This window comes from Suncus etruscus, chromosome 1 (genome assembly GCF_024139225.1).
Source record: "Suncus etruscus isolate mSunEtr1 chromosome 1, mSunEtr1.pri.cur, whole genome shotgun sequence".
In the NCBI taxonomy this organism is placed as follows: domain Eukaryota; kingdom Metazoa; phylum Chordata; class Mammalia; order Eulipotyphla; family Soricidae; genus Suncus; species Suncus etruscus.
In genome coordinates, this window is record NC_064848.1 from 32,314,946 (window position 1) to 32,329,809 (window position 14,864).

The 14,864-nt window shown below is 38.1% G+C and overlaps 1 protein-coding gene across 1 annotated transcript in view; it reads right to left on the reverse strand.

Moving 5' to 3' along the window:
* Positions 1 to 3,533: 3,533 nt before the first annotated feature.
* Positions 3,534 to 14,864, reverse strand: part of MREG (melanoregulin) — a 37,378-nt gene continuing 26,047 nt past the window's right edge. The window contains exons 2-4 of the mRNA XM_049770516.1: positions 6,935 to 7,025; positions 4,923 to 5,086; positions 3,534 to 3,671 (exon numbers count right to left, since the gene is read on the reverse strand). Coding sequence (XP_049626473.1) covers positions 3,537 to 3,671; positions 4,923 to 5,086; positions 6,935 to 7,025 — 390 coding nt within the window. The 3' untranslated portion in view covers positions 3,534 to 3,536. The remainder of the gene's footprint in view (positions 3,672 to 4,922; positions 5,087 to 6,934; positions 7,026 to 14,864) is intronic.

Below are 14,864 nucleotides of genomic sequence, written 5' to 3' on the forward strand. Positions count from 1 at the left end.
GGTAAATCCCTTTAAATGTATTAATAGCAAAAAAAAATTGAAAGCATTTATATAGCTCAGAAGCAATTCCATTAGTGGTAATTATAATGCTAATTTTATAAACAATAATTTATCTTCTGTTGTCTATCCCAAGTAAACATAAGCATTTTGTGCTCTGTCTTACTGATGGATAGAAGAATAACATATTTGCCAGATGTATGGACACAATGATGAGTGGTTGAATCTATTTACTTTATCCTTATAAAGTTTCTATATCTAGGGACTAGAAACATAATATATGGAAGTAAAGGTCCTTGCCTTGAGTGTGGCCTACCCAAGTTTGGATCTCAGTAATATATGTATTCCTCCAAGCACTGCTAGGAATGATCCCGGAGCACTAAGCCAAGGGTAAGTCCTTGATACTGCCAGATGTGATCCAAAAACAAATAGAACATCCTACATCTCAGTCAACAGCTATAATTAGGAATACTTAGATCATTTTTCAATAATTTAATTTTTTCCAGTATCCATCTAGTTTTCATAGGGGCTAGAATGGTTATTTGAATTTGAATTAGGACCAGCAAAACTCTTGCAACCTTTAGGTAAGAGGTTCCCAAACTTTTCTGGATTATCACCCTTTTGAAAAATAAATAAATAAATAAATAGTATTTAATGTACCCCTTGAAATCTACCTTTTTTGAATGAACAAACAGAAAACAACCCAATTGCATTGAAGTTACTACTGCCCCCTGTAACAGTCTAGCACAGGAGGCAATATTGCCCACTTTGGAAAACTACTTTAGATCTATAAGGATAATTTCTGCCATCTTCCTGAGATAAAACTTATTTGGGAGACCCAGATGATAGCACAGTGGCAAGGTGTTTGCCTTGCAGGCTGCTGACCTAGAACAGACCCAGTTTCGATCCCCACCATCCCATGTAGTCCCCCAAGCCTGCCAGGAGTAATTTCTGAGCACAGAGCCAGGAGTAACCCCTGAACTTATTTTGATTTACTTTCTTGGCCATGGGGGTGGGAATGGGGGAAATTTCAGAGCTTTCCACTTTTTAGAGTTTTCCAATGAATATGGTTCTTAACAGGCCAGTAAGTGGTGGTTCTGCCATGTAGCAACTATGTTCTATCCAAAAGTTTATTCTGGAAATCAAAGATAACCATTTGATAAATCCATTAATTCTGTGGGCCAGAAATTCTGTGGGCCAATAGGTAGGGCACTTGCTTGGCATATAGCTGACCCAGGGTCCACTCCCAGCATTCTATACCCAAGCACAACCAGGAGTAATTCTAAGGAATCAGGAGCAGCCCCTGAGAATTGCTGGTGTGGCCCCAAACCAAAAACAAACAAACAAGCAAAAAGAAATATGTTAATAATCACTGTACTAATATGCATAAAATATAAATGAGTCATTTTATGTACTATCACAACTTTTTCCCAGGAGCTCATAAAAATAAATGCTAATATATACATTTACATCCATCTACCACCAAAAATAAACTTATTAATTATAAATCTTTGGGAAGAAATAAAATGATCAACAGGGAGATATTTAGAAACTAGAAAAAAATCTCCAGCTGCCTAAACATCTGCTGATTCTGGTTATGGTAACTTCTGAAGAGTCACTTCAATCAACCTTGACTCTTAAAACTATTCTTAAAACCAACTCAGTTTCTTCATCCTTTAATTAAAAGTAAAATTTCCCCCCTCATATTTTTGGAAACATATCACACATATTCTATATTTATTGAAGAGTAAATATAGAAACACTTTAATAAAAGGCAAGTTTCCTGGATAATTTCATATGTTCCTATAATCACAGAGGCAATCTTATACTTAGTCATTCATTACTAAAAATAAAAACTATGACTACAATTTACTCTTCTATAGGCAAACAATCTCATCTCTCTTGATGGCTTTAAAAAAAGGAGAAAGGCAAACATGTATTCCAAAAACGGAAATAAAAACATGATTTTAAAAGATTCTCAATTATTGTTTGTTTCTATTTGTTTCACTGTTTGTTTCTTTGTCTTACAAAAGCCTACAGAAGTAAGGAAAACTATCTGCAGGCTATTTATAAACTGTGTAAGAGAATTAAGTTCTATATATAAAAAAATAAAACTTTTAGCTTACTAAACTAGGATGGATTCTCCTGAAACATGTGAGCTAAATTGGTCTGCAATACAATAATAAAAGGAGAACATGGGTTTCCACTAACAAGTACTTTTAACATTGCATTCACTGCCAAATGAGCTAGTTAAAAAAATAGAAATTTGGGGGCCGAAGCAATAGCGTAACAGATAGGGTGTTTACCAACCCCAACATCCCATATGGTTATCCAAGACTGCCAGAAATAATTTCTGAGCTCAGAGCTAGGAGTAACCCCTGAGCACTACCAGGTGTGACCCAAAAAACTTGAAGAAAAAAAAGGAAATTTTCAAGTGCCTTGGACAGACTCAAATCTACAAAAGTAAAAATATTGCCATAGTTTTCAGCAACATACTGATAAATCCTACAAGTTTCTAATTTGATTTCTCATCAAATTTCTAGCTTAAGAAGAAACTGGTGAAGCTGGACTTCTCGGCTGTTGTACAAAAGCAAACTACACAGAAAGCATTACTTCACTTTGAAAATCATCCAGAATGGATAAAAGTTCAGCAACTACCTTTTCCAATACAATGCTGCCTGCAGGGCTACAAGTCTGCTAACAGCAGTTCCAGGCAAGTTCAAGAATATAAGCCAAAAAACTAAAGAGAAAAAAATGGAAGAAACAGGCACCAATCCTTTTAGTTCTTCAGTTAAAATATCAAGAGTTTGTAGACTAAAAGTAGACAATATGTAAAACTGAAGTAAAGGACATCAATAATGTCAAGAATATAAAATGTACTACACTGAAAACAAAAGTTCTTGATGTCTAGTAACAGAAATTTTGCCTAGAGTCATTCTAAGTGGAACTTTGACCAGCACTCCTAGGCAGTTCTTTCATTTGTTATACCTAATTACTCTTCTGAATAATTATGACTGAAGCAATAATCAAAATGATGTCTCTGACCCCTTCAGATATTCTAAATGATTTCCAAATAAAAGATAGGTCATATAATCTCTAAATCTTGATGTTAGACTGCATTACAGAACAAATATTTCAGTATTGTAGGCTCAGTGAGAACTCTATTAATCTTATTATACTTGGCAGAATATTCCATTCTCCCAATAAGATTAATGGGTAGATACTATTGTACAATCAAAACCAAAACCAGAACAAGTTCCTAGAGTTTGTTTTATCATTAAACATTTCCAACCAGTTCTCTTCAATGCTGTTTCCATGTAGTTGGAACATTTCATAGAAAAATTAGTGTTTTCCTCATGAAGATCAGATATCCAAAACCCTTAGATGTTGGTAGGATTAAATAGCATGTTTCAGTTGCTTTCACATGTCTCACATGGTTCACTCTCCTTGGTCATTTTTCTACGAGAATATGTTCAATTTTGTGTTCAACTTTGAGTTTCTATAGAAGATTCCAATTCTGCCTACTCTCTGCCTTCCCTTTAAGGACTTGGAAATGGAAGATAGTGCAGTTCTTTTGGGCCATCTACCAAACAGGGGACTCCAAGTCTTTTGGGGTAAGTTTGACTGGCAATTTTAAGGAACTCTTCTGCTGCATCAAGAGCAATCAGACGGTCCTGTTTAAAAAGAAAAAGTAATAAAAATATTATTTAGTTAAGATGAGAACCTACCTGGAATACTATGTAGCTCCCAGAAAGAACAAAATGACACAATTTTCCACAACATGGATGGAGCTACAGGCTATCATACTGAGTAAAGTCAATCTGAAGGAAAGGGAGAGAAAATAATTCCTCTCATATGTGGGACTTAGATATACAGAGTAAAGTAGCAATAAAGGGCCAAAGCAACACAACTGAGAATTGTGTTTAGGAGAGGAGGAGGGGAGGGAAGGATGTATACAGTATTGATGGTTGTGATGCTGGGATTAAATGTATGGGAAACCATCCTTAACATTATTGTAGGGAATGGATTGATAGTACAGCAGGCAAAGCAGTTGCCTTGCATGCAACCAATTCAGCTTTTTTTTTTTTTTTTTTTTTTTTTTTTGGTTTTTGGGCCACACCCTGTGACGCTCAGGGGTTACTCCTGGCTATGCGCTCAGAAGTTGCTCCTGGCTTCTTGGGGGACCATATGGGACGCCGGGGGATCGAACCGCAGTCCATCCTAGGCTAACGCAGGCAAGGCAGGCACTTTACCTCCAGCGCCACCGCCCGGCCCCCCCAATTCAGCTTTGATCCCTGGCATTGCATATGGTCTCCTGAGCCTTGCCAGGAAAGATCCCTGGGCACAGAGACAACAGGTGTGGCTCCAAAAAACAAAATCAAAGAAATTATAAATCAAAGAATCTCAATTAATTTAAAAAGGTTTAATAGAAGGTTTACTAAAAAGGTTTGATAGAAGATCAATGCAACATCCATAAAACATACACTAGCAAATACGAGTAAGGTGATTTGTTAAATTGTTCAATACATGTAGAGAGCATGTTAATCATTTACTTACAATATCCCCAAAAACATTTCACCCATATGAGTAATTTTAAATTCTTTTGCAATTTTGGGTTATATAAGCAATATTTCTCAAATTTGTTTATAAAGTTGACTACATGGTGAATTAGCTAAAAATATATAACCTTGAACCATAATCTAGGCTCAATTGATCTGAGGGCAACCCAGAAACTCAAATTATTTTTTCCAATAATATTGATGTTGCTTAACCTCTGGAAAACAGTACTTACAATGACAGAATTATTGTTTTCTCAGACCATGGAGAACTCGTATTGCTGGAAGAATAAGTCCACAGAAGAACTCCACAGAAAAGCAAATATGTAAAACAAAACCAAAGGCAAAATGAAAAGTACATCCACTTACCACCACAAAGAGGTATCTCTCTGAGAGTTCCCAACTTGTTGGGAAAATATTAGTCTCTTCTGCTAGTTTTAACAGTATCTCTCGAGCTTTCCTGGTGTTTTTAGAATCACTGATGGTGCTGAGTTTTGTCACTGACAACAAAGAGTCAGCTTCCTTTTGAAAACCTAAGACAAAAAAAAATTTTTTTAACCCCTGATGAAAAGTGTCACAGAAAACACCTTTGCTGTAGTATGGCCTCTGAAGGAGCCTGGAAAGAGAACCTAAAGTGGGTTCACTAGAGGAAACCAAAGATACCATTCCAGGTGCTACTGGGAGCAATATGATCAGCAGGGGGTTATCTTTCAATGCTTTATATGTCCTTCTCATTCAAAATTAATTCTCAAACATATACCCACAGACAGATGACTGCCCTTTTTTGGTTGGAAACTCAGCTCCTAATTCTTCTGCTTTATATCCTTCTCTGTCTCCAGAACCCCAACCATTCTCTGAACCCACAAAATGGCCAGTATGTATTTATTCTCCAAATGTGGATATCTTTTTCTAGGGCAACAGAATTGACTGATTAAAATTAGTTATCCAAAGCATGAAAGGCTCCTAGATTTCAACATGACTGAAGAACTTACATTGTAAAATGGAGATTAGTGAAGTCACAATAACATTGGGTGAGTAAAGAGGGCAGAAGCCCCACCCATTTTCACTGTACTCCAGCTTCCTAAAATGAAGTCCATTGCCAAGAACTCCACTTTTGAAAAGTAAAGATGTTGGGTATTGAATTACCTATCAAAGCAAAAGGAGGGGCCGGAGCGATAGTACAGTGAACGGGGCGTTTTGCTTGTCTTGCACGCAAGTGAGCAGGGTTTAATCTCAGGCATCCTGTATAGATCCCCCAGCCTGCCTGAAGGTATTCCTCAGTGCAGAGCCAAAAGTAACCCTGAGCATCACTGGTGTGACCCCAAACATACAAACAAACAAAAAGATCAAAGCAACAGGAACAAGAACACTAATTTGGTAAATTCACTTTTAAACATTAAATTGAGCTTAGAGAAATAAATACACTAACAACTATAGTGAGTGAGAGAAGTAGTATGCCTGTCTCAAATACAGGCAGGGGATGAGGGAGGAGGGAGATAGACCACTGGTGGTAGGAAGGTTGCACTAGTGAAGAGGGATATGTGTGTATATGTTTTAATAACTGGAAACTGAAACCCAAGTACAAACATGTTTATAATCATGGTGCCTAAATAAAGATATCATTTAAAAAAACATTTCACACAAAAATAAATAATTTGAGCTTATAGAAAATAACAGAATGAAAGTGAGTCATGTTTGTTTACAAATATAGAAGAATCAAGTAAAAACATATCCAATGTCTTACCTAATACCCCAGGTGCTTTTCTCAATTCTGAAGGTGTCTATTTTGCAATCCTTCTCACAGTCTACACTGAATTTTCCTTCTTCTATTTCTCCTAATTTTCCCCATCTTATAAATCTAATTGACCAATTATTTCTATTAATTCAATCAATGTGCAATGCCAAAAGATATTCAGCAGAATCATGGATTCCATGGTCTTATGCTATTCATTCCTGAAGGCAAATGTAGTAGTAACACATGGCAAAAGAAATGCTCAAGGGCCAGAGAGATAGCACAGCAGTAGGGTGTGAGCCTTATATGCAGCCATTCCAGGATGGACGGTGGTTCAAATCCCAGCATCCAATATTGTCCCCCATGTCTGCCAGGATCGATTTCTGAGCAGAGCCAGGATTAACCCTGAGTGCTATCAGGTGTGACTCCAAAACCGAAAAAAAAAAATTAAAAAAAAAGAAATGCTTAAGACTAGTGAAAGCATAAATAGCATATGACTATGCTTGAAAATATAAGCAGGGCAAATAATTAGCACACTGTAGCCTTAATTAGTCAATGACTGCCTTTTTTATGTAAGTCATAGTGAAGACAGTGAAGAGGAATTGTCACATTGTAATATTTACTATTTCATAATCACTTCCAGACTCACCTAAATCTTCTAAAATGTGCTTCCAACGATTTCTCACTTCCCTTCGAATCTGTCGCAGAGTGTAGATATCATAGTTGAGTTTTTGCCACTCCTGCAGGAAAATTAAGATCTCATTTTATTTCCTCCTTTGATCTAAACGTCTATCTAATTCCCAGACTTAAACTGTTGAAACATGTAGTACTTCTTCTCACTAACCTTCACAGCATATCTAAAAGATGAGGAATCAGGTGAGATCAACAGGAACAGAGTAGCCCTCATATCAGGGAAGCCTGCTCTATACCAGGTGGTATAGCACATTCCTAAAGTTAACCCAATTAAATTCATGTTACCTGTTCTCTCAACTTCAAAGTTCTGACCTACAAAGTGAAAATCACAATTGAAACTATTCCATTTTAAAGTGTTATCAAGGTAAAAATATATAAAAGCACAGTAAAAAGTGAGCCCCTGGTAAAATCCAGGTATTATCAAATTGATCTTTAGATAAAGAAGTTGAGACCCAAAGAGATTCACTGGTTAGTTTAAGTCATGCAGCTAATAAGTATAAAAATTTATATTTGAATCCAGCCTAACTCCAAAGTTCATAAGTGTATTTTTTGTTAGCAGAATAAAGTAGACTTGAGAATTTACAATTTCTAGATTCCCATCCAATATTTTTATCACCTTATATCAGCATTGTTCTCTTTTACTTGCATTCCACAGCAGAACTAGGACCAGAGAAACAACACAGGAGATAAGGAGTTTGCCTTGCAAGCAGTTGGCCCTGGTTCAATACTCGTACATAATGTCACTAATAGCCCAGAGGCAGGAGTTGCCCCTGAACATCACTGTGATCCAAATCCCTTCTAAAAATAAAGAAGCAAATAAACAAACAAAAAAAAAATCAACAGAACTATTAGAAGGGAGATTATCATTATGAAAGTTCCAATGATACTGATAATAGTAAGCTCTCATGTTGGTCCCATCATTCATTCAGAACATAAATCCTTAGGGTGCATTTGAATATGTTCTGAGCTAAGTAAATTCTGAGCTATTAAATATCCTGAAAATTTATTTTTAAGGAGCCTTATCTCCTTAATACAGTTATTTTCGAGAGTAAAACTTTTCCCCTTTAGCAAGAATGTTAACCACAAAAGCCATCCTAAGGCAAGGTTTTAAAGGAAGCATTCTAAATGCTTAATTTAAACTCAGTTACATGATATTTTGGTTCCTCTAGCTAAAAATGTTTCAATGATGCCATTATTCCTCCAATAAGTTCCTTTCAAGGTTGTCTTAATCACTGTTAATCAACCTTCCTGGTTAAATCACTTTAGCTGCCATTCAAATATGTTGAAAAATGCCATTTTAAACAGAAAAGCTAACAAAATAAAGTACATTTTTATGTCAACAATATAATATGTGGTGTCTAATAATATATCATAAGAAGGTTTCAGTTGTTCTTTGGAAGTGGTAAAATTCAGTATTCATTCCTATTTCTCCATTTCTCTCTTTCTCTCTCTCTCTCTCTCTCTCTCTCTCTCTCTCTCTCTCACACACACACTCTCTCTCTCAATCTCATTATCCTTCACAAAATATTTAAATGATTGAAGAAGAAAAAAAATCTAGTGTAATTTTTACTAGCTAGATATTATTGCAACCCAATTAGCCATTCAATGTAGACCAACTGGGCAAAAAGTATGTATGACAAAGCAAGACTGCATGGGTCTAAATTTCAGCTTCATTGTTAACCAATCGTCTGACTTTCAGTAAGTTTATAAACTCATGGAATCCCTGTGTCCTTATTGGCAATATACATATAACAAAACAATGAACCCTCCAAGTCTATTATGAAAAATCCAATAATTTCAAGCACAATCAATAATCTTCCCAGACTCAGAATAAATCCAGTCATGAAGACTGAAGACATGAACTGGGCATAATGCAATAGCTCATTTGTGAGGACCTCAGAAGAAAATCTCTGCTCTTATCGAGTATAGTTCAGCTTTTCCTGAAAATAATTTCATCCTTCTTGATATCAGGATTTTATAACAGAACAGCTTGAATGAAAACATAGAGTTCTGGCATAAAAAAAAAAAGGATTGGGTCGGAAACATAGCATAGCGGTAGGGCATTTGCCTTGCATGCAGCTGACCCAGGACTGACAATGGTTCGAATCCTGGCATCCCATATGGTACTCAGTGTCTGCCAGAAATGATTCCTGAATGCAGAGCCAAGAGTAACACCTGAGTTCTGCCAGGTGTGACCAAAAAAAAAAAAAAAGGATTAAAAACATATAAAACTGGGGGCAAAGCAATAGCATTGCTGGTAGGGAGTTTGCCTTGCATGAGGCTGACCCGGGTTCAATCTCTGGCATTGCACATGATCCCCTGAGCCAGCCAGGAGCAATTTCTGAGTGTAGAGCCAGGAATAATCCCTGAGCACTACCATGTGTGGCCCTTAAGAAAATATAAATGGGGGCCGCAGAGATAGTACAACGGTAGAGCGTTTGCCTTGCATGCAGCTGACCCAGGACTGACAGTGATTTGAATCCAGGCATCCCATAGGATCCTCCATGCCTGCTAGGAGTGATTTCTGAACACAGAGCCAGGAGTAACCCCTGAGCGCCGTTGGGCATGACACAAAAACAATGTGTGTGTGTGTTTAGAAAGAATTTTTAAATTATCAAATTTTCCTTACTTTGTATGTCTTCATTTATTCATCTTCTAGTTTTATCTCACTGAGTATTCATTTTACACTGCTTTGTCTTTTTTTGGGGGGGGGTTTTGGTTTTTGGGCCACACCCGTTTGACGCTCAGGGGTTACTCCTGGCTATGTGCTCAGAAATCGCCCCTGGCTTGGGGGGACCATATGGGATGTGTCGGGGAATCGAACCGCGGTCCTTCCTTGGCTAGCGCTTGCAAGACAGACACCTTACCACCAGCGCCACCTACCCGGCCCTGCTTTGTCTTTTGTATTAAACTATGAATAAATAAATATCATACAAATAAATGCTGTGCCAATTTATTCTCTATAAAACTAACACTGTCTATTGGACATAATGGAAACTAATCAGAATCAATTACACTTGATCAAAAATCCAACCAACTTAGTGATGACTTCCTTCAGAAATAGAGACTTAAATTCTACTACAAACCACTAGGTGGCTTCCTTAGCATGGATTAAAGTTCTCTTTAGCTACAGGGGTTTTGTACTCAACTTGTTCCCTCAATTAAAAATTCCCAATGGGGCTGGAGAGACAGCATGGAGGTAAGGCATCTGCCTTTCATGCAGAAGGTCAGTGGTTTGAATCCCAGCATCCCATATGGTCCCCCAAGGGTGCCAGGGGTGATTTCTGAGCGTAGAGCCAGGAGTAACTCCTGAGAGCTGCCGGGTGTGACCCAAAAACAAAAAACAAAAAAAATCCCAAACTACAATTTTTCAGAAACCTGTGTTATCAAGTTACCCAGGCTCCAGACTTTTTATTTTTAACCCTTCCTTGCTACCCAGCAGTTTGTTCTGCTCTTTATATATACCACGTGTTACATAAATTCATTCAGTTCCATTATGTTACCATTTAAGCCAATATCTCTTTTAGCCCAGGTGGTTCAATATTTATAAAGAATTTGATGTATAAGCAATAATGATATTTTTTATTTGTCTAGGACTGGAAGCACAGTGAGATGTACTCACTGACCTTGAATATAAGAGAGGTTTATTAAATTTAAGGGGTCAGAGAGAGTAAAACATGTTTGATCTTTATCACCCATTATGGTCACTAAGGCATATGTGTGCTTGATCCAGGAGTAAGCCCTGAGCACAGGCAGATGTAGCAAAAATAAAAATGCAACAACAAAAAAAGTGATAAGATTAATGGTATGAAATGATGCATTTTATTTGTCAATATATAAAATTATTTGTCAATATAAAAAATAATAGTATGGGGGCGGTGAGGTGGTGCTAGAGGTAAGGTGTCTGCCTTGCAAGCGCTAGCCAAGGAAGGACCGCGGTTCTATCCCCCAGCATCCCATATGGTCCCCCAAGCCAGGGGCAATTTCTGAATGCTTAGCCAGGAGTAAACCCTGAGCATCAAACGGGTATGGCCCCAAAAACCAAAATAATAATAATAATAATAATAATAATAATAATAATAATAATAATAATAGTATGGTATTAATATACAGAGATAAGGGTGAGGTGGACTGGTCCCTGGTAGAAAGCTTGTCACAAAGAGCAGGGAAATACAGTGAAGGCAGAAAAAGGACCACTATGATAATGATAGTTGGAAATGATCTGGACAATAATTGGGCTCTGAAAGGAGATAAAATGATATGCATGGTACTCCACTGTTAACAACAATAATGCAAACCACAGTGTCTAAAGGAAAAAAGAAAGAAATAATAAAAGAAAAATAAGAAAAATGCCTGTCCTAGAGCAAGCAGGAGGGTGGGCATGAGAAAAACTGGGAACATTGGTTGCAGAAAATGTGCACCCATAAAAGGTGTGTACATCGTAGGACTGAAGCTCAATCATGAAAAACTTTTCAATTGTGGGCAAAAAAAAACACCCAACTCTATTATTATGAACAATCTTGAAAACCAAGGTATTTAAATAAAGTCATTAAAAATTTAAAATAAAAATTAAAAAATAAGAAAATGCATTTTTATATATTTTAAATATATATATATATATGGAGTAGTACTCAACTATAACAAATGATGAAATCTTGCCTTCTGCTTTGACATGAATGAAATTAGAGAGGGTCATGGTAGTCAAAATATGTCAGAAGAAGAAAGAATATTTACTTGGGTTTGTATTCATATGGTATATAAAAACAAAGCAAGAAAACAGAAAACATTTATAGTAATGTTGTCATTTTTAAGCAAAAAAGAATTCTCTGATGTATGGGATACAAAATAACAAAGTAAGGAAATGACCAAAGACATTGAAACTACAGAGCTTACATGGGATAGGGTTGGCCAGGAGAGAACCTTGGGGTACCACAATAGAGGGAGGTAGATTCTGGTGATATGCTTTAGAGTGATGTACACATGGAAGACATAATTAACAGTATCATAAAAATATGGTACCTCAATAAAAATGGTTAAAAGTGGATTTGTAGGAGAAAGAAAGAAAGAAAGAAAGAAAGAAAGAAAGAAAGAAAGAAAGAAAGAAAGAAAGAAAGAAAGAAAGAAAGAAAGAAAGAAAGAAAGAAAGAAAGAAAGAAAGAAAGGAAGGAAGGAAGGAAGGAAGGAAGGAAGGAAGGAAGGAAGGGATGGATGGAAGGAAGGAAGAAAAAAGAAAGAAAGAAAGAAAGAAAGAAAGAAAGAAAGAAAGAAAGAAAGAAAGAAAGAAAGAAAGAAAGAAAGAAAGAAAGAAAGGAAGGAAGGAAGGAAGGAAGGAAGGAAGGAAGGAAGGAAGGAAGGAAGGAAGGAAGGAAGGAAGGAAGGAAGGAAGGAAGGAAGGTAGGAAGGAAGGAAGGAAGGAAGGAAGGAAGGAAGGAAGGAAGGAAGGAAGGAAGGAAGGAAGGAAGGAAGGACATGTCTAGAGCTTGAAAACCTTCATCTACAAATCTACCCCATGTGGCAGTCTACTTTTATTGGGCATCTGTTTTGTGCCAAGCACAGCAATAGGCTTACAAAGTAAAACAGCAAAAGCAATGCTCAATGAGAAGTAGTAATTAACTACAGAGAACAGCAGGGGGAGTTACCACTGACAGAGGCAGTTGACTGACAGAGGCTGTTGTGCAGAGACACACCCAGGAGACTAGCCATCCAGAAGACCAAGGTCTTGGTGACCTGGTGGACAGCCTGCAAATCAAGTGCTTTGGAAGGACTTGAGTGCTTATCAGTTGCTCCAGGGAGGAAGAATCTCCCTTCTTTTTTCTACATGGCATCAAAATTCAGAGCTAAGGTTCATAGATGGATAGCATGAGAAATATTAGTGCCAGGAGGAACTTTCTATTTGGATGGAAGGTTTCATAAAATGAGCCCTCCACCTAAAATAATACTTGTTATTAAAATGTCTATAATTTCTAGAAACATAATTTCTACAATCTTTTCAACACAATATATATTTCCTATATCTACAACAAAACAAAACAAAACAAAAAATCCCAAAGGATCCCAAGGCATTTACAATAAAGAAGATACATAAGTTAGAAAGATATGACCTAGACGCCATTTTCAGGGAGGGACTTCAGAGCATAAAAACCAGCTATCCTTTGCAAAAGCCGGCTCCCTGTGTGTGACACCAGGCGGGGAAAATCCGCGAAAGTACACCGGCCCAGTGGGGCTCAGCTGTGAAAGACTGTGAGTGTGACCTGTCTATGTCTGTCTACTGTCCTCTTGCGTGAAACTCTTGCGAGTGGGGCAAAAAGAGCCTCCAGAAACCTCGCTCGCCCAGACGCCATTTTCAGGGAGGGACTTCAGAGCATAAAAACCGGCTATCCTTTGCAAAAGCTGGCTCCCTGTGTGTGACACCAGGCGGGGAAAATCCGCGAAAGTACACCGGCCCAGTGGGGCTCAGCTGTGAAAGACTGTGAGTGTGACCTGTCTATGTCTGTCTACTGTCCTCTTGCGTGAAACTCTTGCGAGTGGGGCAAAAAGAGCCTCCAGAAACCTCGCTCGCCCAGACGCCATTTTCAGGGAGGGACTTCAGAGCATAAAAACCGGCTATCCTTTGCAAAAGCTGGCTCCCTGTGTGTGACACCAGGCGGGGAAAATCCGCGAAAGTACACCGGCCCAGTGGGGCTCAGCTGTGAAAGACTGTGAGTGTGACCTGTCTATGTCTGTCTACTGTCCTCTTGCGTGAAACTCTTGCGAGTGGGGCAAAAAGAGGCTCAGAGGAGCACGGCCGCTCCGCTTCGCTACGCGGCTGTGCACTCTTTCTAAGGAAAGAACTCCATTGCAACAAGAAGGAAAAATCACACTAAGAACGGCGCTATATCACAGAAGCAAACATTTCTCTCTGGACTGTCTTCTCTGTTACATGCTCGGGCCTAAGATTTGACCCAGTGTGAGGCTTCATCCACGGAGGACTCCCCTCCCTTAGAGGCAAGTCAGCCCATCCAGAAAGGGAGGAGCCAGAGGAGTGTGCTGCCTACATCATATAGACAATGAATACCACTACAACACGTAGAAAAACCCACAATACAAATGTGACAATGGGGAAACAGCGCAGGCCAGCATCAGACATAGAGAATGAAGATGACAATTCTGAGGACCAGATAATGACTGAACAACTAATCAACCTCTCAGATAAGGACTTTAGACTAGCAATATGGAAGGTGCTCAACAGACTCCAAGAAACCATGGATCGAGTTGAACAGAACACTAATAAGAACCAAGAAAATATGAAGGCAGAAATGACAAAACTCCAAACTGAAATAACATGTCAACTAACAGGCCTGAAAAACTCAGTAAACGAAGTGAATGACAAAATGGATAAGCTCTGAGACAGGGTATCAGAAGCTGAGAATAGACTTGGTGCTGTGGAAGATGAGATACATGACAATTCCATACAGCAGGAGAGATTGGACAAAAAACTTAAAGCAAATGAGCAGACAATGGAAAAATTAGTCAAAGAATGGGAACAGACGAAAATAGAAGTCTATGATAAGATCAACAGAAACAACTTAAGAATCATTGGAGTCCCAGAGACCCAGGAAGAAAATTTCCAGGAAGAATCAATGGTCAAGAACATCATTAAAGAGAAACTTCCAGAGCTAAAGAATATATGTGATCAAATCCTGCATGCCCGAAGAGTACCAACCAAAAGAGACCCCAGAAAAACCACCCCAAGACACATCCTAGTCACAATGACAAATCCCACAGATAGAGACAGAATTCTGAAAACAGCAAGATCAAAAGGGGAAATCATGTTCAAGCAAGCTTCCCTGAGATTTACAGCAGACCTGTCACCAGAAACGCTCAATGCCAGAAAGCAGTGGTGGGAT